Consider the following 7,235-nt stretch of genomic DNA (forward strand, 5'->3'; position numbering starts at 1 on the left):
TTGCTAGCTCTCTTTATGTATAAATGTTGTTGATTGTGTAATCGTTTTCTTATAATTTCTTTGTTCTTTCAATTCTCTCAAGATTACAAGAGTTGCACATAAATCAGATTAAAATCAGTACGGAACGGTTTGGGTTTCAAACTTTTGCCAAACTTGATTTTGGTGTCTGAATTTAACAAAATTTGCATGTTGATCATAAATGGGTTAAAAAGCAATTTTCAATACTTTGTCATGATGTAATGTTTTTTCGGCCATTTGGCAATAAGAAAGAGTAAAACCGAGCCAATAACTGTTCATTCCATAGAAGAGAGTTGAATAACAAGCATGGGGATCTTAAATACAAATAGCATTCATTTTAGTACACCATAATTTACACACACACACACACACAAAACTCACAAACCCTATAAATTTTAAGATCGGCTCTTGAAAGGAATGGCCCTGATGACTATCTGATGATACATAGCAGCAAGTGCAGCTCCAATAAAGGGTCCAACCCAGAAGATCCACTGCAAATTTCCAAAAAGACACAATTACCCTTTTAGAACATATTCATCGTAAGTCCATTTGTTTATTCAAAATCCAATCTTGATGTGTGTTTAATTTATTATGTAAATAAATGGCTTACTTGGTCATCCCATGCATGGTCCTTGTTGTAGATGATTGCAGCTCCAAGACTTCTTGCAGGGTTGATACCAGTTCCGGTGATGGGGATGGTGGCTAAGTGAACCAAGAACACTGCAAACCCGATTGGGAGAGGAGCAAGAATCTGAAAAAGACGCATTTACCCTTTTAGAACCTAATGTTTAAACCTAACCCTAATCCAACCATTGTCTAATTTTGGGGTAGGGCTTAGGTCCTAGTATCTTTTGACACATGTATTCTCTCATTGCCTTTAGCTTTTCTATATTTATAGTGAATTGACAGAAATGACCTTGCATTTTAAGCTATCTAGAACAAATGATGACAGAGAAAAAGCATTAATGCACTAACAAACATAAAGAGAAATGAAGTGCACATGAAACCATCATCATCACTAACATGCCAAAACAAAAGAAGATAGAGACGTAAAGTTACTTGCCTAACTTTACAAGATTCTCCCAACAAGAAAAAAATAACATAAAGGGCAGTATAGTAATTATCCATAAAGTAATTAAACATACTTTTGCATAAACAATGAGCCTTATCTTTAAAACCACTAGTTGGGTAGTGTCAAAAATAGCATTACTTTTTCCGAATCAAATTGAACACTAAGATAATCAAGATTTCTTTAATGGCATATACCACTCACCAATAAATGCATCAATTTCAAATCTGGGACGTTGTTTTAAGTTAAAATTACTTATTTGCCCATGGTGGTAGTTCATATCGCCATCAAAAGCAGTTCAATTCTTTCAAGATCGAATCCATAACCAAGAAATCAACATTTTTTAAAGAACGTGACCGAATTAGGATGCCATAAGAATCAAAATTGCAGTAATTCCTATCCTTGGTGTCGTTTTTTTAAGTTGAAATTACCAATCTGCCCAGTGCCCATGACGGTGGTTCATATGGGCATAAAAAAGCTCAATTCTTTCAAGATCCAATTCATAACCAAAAAAATCAAGACTTCGAGACCCATAAAACATTCAAGTCGCAGCATTTTATCAGTTTAGTAGGCTAAATTACTTATTTGCCTGTGCTGTTGGTTTGAATATGCACAAGATTTCTCTTTTTTGAAGGGCATTTAAGACAAACGACCAACTACAAAAGCAACGATAAAAAGTTATGAAAAGAGTATATACATACAGGAACATGGGAGTCTCTGGCACTTCTCTTAGCATCAGTAGCAGAAAACACGGTGTAAACAAGAACAAAAGTGCCAATAATTTCAGCACCAAGACCATCGCCTTTGGTGTAGCCATGGGCTACGACATTGGCTCCACCACCCAAAGTGGTGAACTGGTTTTTGCCCTGAAAACCTTTGACCACACCTGCACCACATATGGCTCCAAGACATTGCATAATCATGTAGAACAATGCTCTTGTTAGAGATAGCTTTCTTGCTAGTAATAAACCGAAGGTCACTGCTGGGTTGATGTGTCCTCCTGTTTTAGATCAATAAAGAATATGTTTGATTAGTAAAGATCGGGTTTTTTTAGGGTAATTACAAGAACCCATGTCGTATAAAGAAAAATAGTGGTTGATTTGAAGTGGGTTTGTAGAAAATGTATCGATATTGATTATTGAAACCGAAAGAATAGAAGTTGGACTTATCAGGGGTCGAAAAGAAAATTTTCTTAAAAATATGTGTTCAATTCAAGAAAATGTTGGGCTTATTAAAGCACGTTGTTTTTTGGAAAAATGAAGTTTAGAGTCTATTGACAATTTGATGGTGTTTGAATTTTTATTTGAATGTGATAATGGAATGTTGAAGCTGTTATCAAACCGATTATTAAACCCATAAATAATCAGATAATCACCTTCAGACAAATAGATCAAGACGATTAAATACTAAAAAGATGTTATGAAGTTTAAAAATCATGAAAAAAATTCAAAATTTCTGAAGCGGACCATCGAGAAATCTAAACCAATCACTCAAGAAAAAAAACCCAAAAAAATTATACATTTGTTAGTTATACAAAATAGAAAATAAAAAAGATTTTAATACAAGTATTTTGTGGAAACAAAATCATGAAAAATATATGAAACTCCAAAGCATCCCATCAAGAAGATATAAAATTGTGCTAAATTAAAACTTTTAACATAAATAAAACACACACACATGTTTTTGATGGTTTTACAATATAATACAGTTTTTGAAACAAAGGTTTTGAAAAAAAAAATCATGAAAAACAGAAAATATGAAGCAAACCCCATCAAGAACATCAAAAAAAGTCCTTAAACAGTCAACATAAAGCTAAAACTATGCTAAATTAACACCTAAACCATAAAGAAAACACCAAAAACACATGCTTTTGATGTTTTACTATTAAAAACAGACATGGGTTTTGTGAAAAGAATCATGAAAAACATTCAAAACTGTGAAGATCTAAAACGTTCACTCCATCACTAAATCAACACTTCAAACATAAACAAAACTACAAAGAACACATGATACTTTTTAAAAGCAGAATTTGAAACAAGCTAGGGTTTTGTAGATGATATATATACCTGAGATACCAGCAGTGCAGTAGACAAGGGCAAAGATCATACCCCCAAAAGCCCAAGCAATACCTTGAATACCCACAGTCCCACATTTGGTAGGAGATTTAGCGACACCCATAACAGTCAACACAGTGATGTACAAGAACAAGAAAGTCGCGATGAATTCAGCGATTCCAGCTCTGTAAAACGACCATGACGACAACTCTCCGGGCTCAAACAGCGGCGCCGGTGGTGGTTCCTTGTAATCTTTGTCAGTCTGAGCTGATGTTCCGATGGGTTGTCTCTCGGAAAACTTGTTCGCTCCGAGCTTAACATCTTCTTCCTTCCCCTCCATTGTTGCTCAAACCTCTCTCTCTTTCTATTCTCTCTCTCTCACACACAGACACACACCTGGTAGTGAGGTTGTGAAGAGGAAGGGTGGTGTTAAAGGGATTTTATAGGTGAGAAGTCATCATTTTAGCTTTAGAAAGAACCAGAGGGGGTCGGTAAAGGGTAATTGTTGTCATTTATCGTTTTATGAAATTCAAACGTTTTTGTTTGAGTTTTGTGAAGTGTCATTTGTATTATTCTTTTATGGGATAATGTCGTATAACAAAAACTTTTATTAAAATAATATATTAAATCATTTTTTATAGTTCTTTTTACGATTTTATATATGAAAATGGAAGAGTAGTGTTTTAAATCATTTTTATAGTTCTTTTTACGATTTTATATATGAAAATGGAAGAGTAATGTCTGATTTTAAAAAGTTCTAATCATTGATCTAGAAATTTGACAGTAATAGCATTATGCTTGAAGTATTCTATGTTTTTTTTTATTATAACATGCTCTTATCCACCCTACACTCTCATTATTAATCTGAATTTTAAACATTTTAATTGATTGTGTTCATTATTATCAATGTAACATGAAGGTTAATTTAGTAATTTAGAGACATAAACTTTATGTTTTCGACAAATAAACAAATTACAGATCGGTACTTGTGATTAAACATATGATCCAACTCATCAATTTTTATAAGGCCTTCATATTAGGTGATAATTAACATATATTTAAAATACAAATTATGATTATTCATCGTTTCTATATATCATCAATCTATCTATGACTATATAAAGCAACTTGATCCAAAAAATTTGACAAAACGTTCACTTTAAACAAAAAAAAACCGTTCAATAGTATGAGCTTTTAGTTTTTTATTTAAGCAAAAAATTCTAAAACTAAAAAATACTTCATATAGCGTTTATGAGAAATTTATTTAACTTTTAGAATTAGTTTTCATAACTGTCCTTAAAAATATATTTATATATTTATCTTTTTTAAACAATTGTTTTATTATGTAATTTTATACATTCAAAAAGTTTGTAACTATTTTTATCAAACACTCATATAACAAATAAAAGTTATAATTTCCAGCTTCCAGCTATTAGCTACCCGCTACCCGTTACCAACTACCAGTTAGTTTTGTCAAACACACCCTAAATCTCGAACATCTAATTTATATTTGGATAATCAAATTCACAATTATTAATTCAACAATTAAAACCATTTAGGTTATGCTGGAAAAAATAGATTTCTCTATTTTCGAAAAATAGGGTTTTACCATTTTTGAACACAAATTCAAAACCTGGTTCATTATGGAAATGGATAAACAATTATATATTTGTGTTCTCCTCCATAATACTTTCTTTTTTTAATATATTATATGTCAAAATCAGAATTAAAACTGATGAAAAATTTAATATTTAAAGTGAGGTAGTTTGATAAATTAGATAAATAATATTAATTAATTTAAGTCATCCAATATAGATCGGGGGAGGAAAAATGTGAATATAATCAATATATAAATAGAAAGGTTTCTTGGCCTTATAAAACCTATACCACTAAGGCTCATGTTATTTTTGTTTCTATGTTTTTCTGTTACTATTGTTAATGTATCCCACCGAGAATACGTCAAAAATAACGGAATTGTCAGACAGTTTGGACAAAGACCAGCGTATGCCTAACGTCAAAGTCAGTGTCGAGACAAAATAGTACCAGCCGCCCCTCGGAGCGATAGGTGTACCACTCAAAACGTCGCACCTGGCAGCCCTGCACCAATGGTAAGAAACTACGCACGGAGCACGATCTACCAATCAAAGGTCGTCTTCTCATGTCACTCCTGAAAAGGTAAAAGATTTTGTCGGGGATTTATTCCCCCGATCACAGGTATAAAAAGGTCCCTTCTCCTCAAAGAGAGGGGACCGTGAAAAAAATATATGAACCCTTACCTTATATTTTCACCTTCTCTCTAAAAGGAAAACTTACTTGGTCATTGGAGCTTCGTTCCGGGACTCCCTGATGAAAACTGACAAGCTTGTTTCCTTTGTTGTGATTCCCAGGCCCTCTATTCCCTTCTTCGAAGAGACGGAGTCAAGTCGGAGGCTTATCAAAACAACTATCAAGGTAAAATATGGGCTTCGCTAAGTTTTTTTAGTTGTTGTACTTGAAAAACAAACTACATTACCATAATACAATTCCTATGTGTTATTTGGAAAATATGATTTGGGTTTGGTTATTCATGTTTGGTTATTAAACAATCATGTATGATATAACTCATAAAAAAATAAAATAAAAAAATAAAGATATATTACTCAAGTTTTGGGGAGGACACAGTTTAAGATACAAAAACTTGAAACCTAACAATTAAGGCTATGTATTTTTTGTAAAACTAAATAACTAGTTGCTAGTCAATAAAAATAACATTCGGTAAAACTAGCTGATAAGAAAGCTTAAATATGTGAAATGACATAAAAAGACATGTAGAAAATTAAGTTTTTCTGTAATTAATAAATATTATATTTGGAAGAATTTTAAAAAAATCAATAAACCCATTCAAACGCTAATCTGGAGACCTGTTAAAAAACTAGCTTATAAACAATTTTTTGTTTACCAAACATAACAAACTAAAAAATCAAAAAATATTAATGATTTTTCATTTGATTTTACCAAGAAATCAAACCAGGTTTGAATAACCAAATCCAAATAACAAGATGGGTTAATTCCATAAAAGCTTTAAGTTTTCAAGAAATTATTGTTTTTACCCTTTTGCGTCATTTAGGTTGTAAAGCCGAAAGTTTGTATTTTTTTCACATTTACCCTTTTTGTCAGTTAAAAAGGCTACATGTCGGTCATCAGTACATTTGGCGCTCCATGCATGTATGCATGAGTAGTTAGTTCGGATGACGTGACAGCCGATGTGGGGCCACGTCAGCTTGGAGAAAAACATGAAGGCGCATATGAAACATACAATTGAACTTGTTGTGACCTCACAAAGAGAGGGTCGTCCCCTTATCCACCAATATAGAAAGAGTTTGATGAACAAATAAAGGAAATAAATGAAACTTTAATTTAGTAATTTCGAAATTAGAAAGAAATTCCATTAATGAAATTGTTATATATATATATATATATATATATATATATATATATATATATAATTAGATTTAAATAATATGTGGAATTTAATAAAATAGAAAAATCATAAAATGACATGTGGAATAAAAATTAATTTAAAATAATCATAAAATTACATGTGGTAAAGTGAAAAAAAAATGTGACATGTGTCAAAAAAAAATTATTTATTAAAGAATATATATATATATATATATATATATATATATATATATATATATATATATATATATATATATATATAATCATTATTAATTAAGGAACACCAAGGCATTCTAAAACGTCAGAATTTAAAGCAGAATTTAAAGCAAACAACGACAAAATAAAGGGTTGTAGACGTTTACAATGTACACACATGCACCGGATTATAACAAAACTTACTTTTTTTAGTTTAATTTTTTGTCATGTTTTTTATCGAAAAAAGCGGAATATACCATTGTTTATTATTTTTCGGCCTCCTTCCACAGAGATCTATATTGATATATAAAAAATTAATTTTTTTTTCAAAAAACTCACTAAATTTTCTTTATTTTTTGAAAAGTTAAGGTCTATCTTTTATCAAAAAAATTAATAAATATATCAAAATTAATATTTTTTGGTACTCTTTAAAGATAGATTCATATGAATGTTTTAAA

General features: G+C 31.1%; 1 protein-coding gene across 2 annotated transcripts; it reads right to left on the reverse strand.

Moving 5' to 3' along the window:
- Positions 1-269: 269 nt before the first annotated feature.
- On the reverse strand, positions 270-3,577 carry LOC111901129 (aquaporin PIP1-3). 2 transcript variants are annotated; one of them, XM_023897008.3, is made up of 4 exons: positions 3,154-3,577; positions 1,789-2,087; positions 625-769; positions 270-509 (listed from the first exon to the last, which is right to left on the reverse strand). In XM_023897008.3, exons 1-4 carry the CDS (start codon positions 3,479-3,481, stop codon positions 334-336), a joined length of 948 nt encoding a protein of 315 aa, XP_023752776.1. In that variant the 5' UTR covers positions 3,482-3,577; the 3' UTR covers positions 270-333. The 2 variants fall into 2 exon arrangements, with proteins under 2 accessions (XP_023752776.1, XP_023752775.1); XM_023897007.2 differs by having other exon boundaries at positions 629-769; positions 3,154-3,568.
- Positions 3,578-7,235: the final 3,658 nt, after the last annotated feature.

The sequence above is a fragment of the Lactuca sativa genome, chromosome 6, assembly GCF_002870075.4.
Source record: "Lactuca sativa cultivar Salinas chromosome 6, Lsat_Salinas_v11, whole genome shotgun sequence".
NCBI classification, from domain to species: domain Eukaryota; kingdom Viridiplantae; phylum Streptophyta; class Magnoliopsida; order Asterales; family Asteraceae; genus Lactuca; species Lactuca sativa.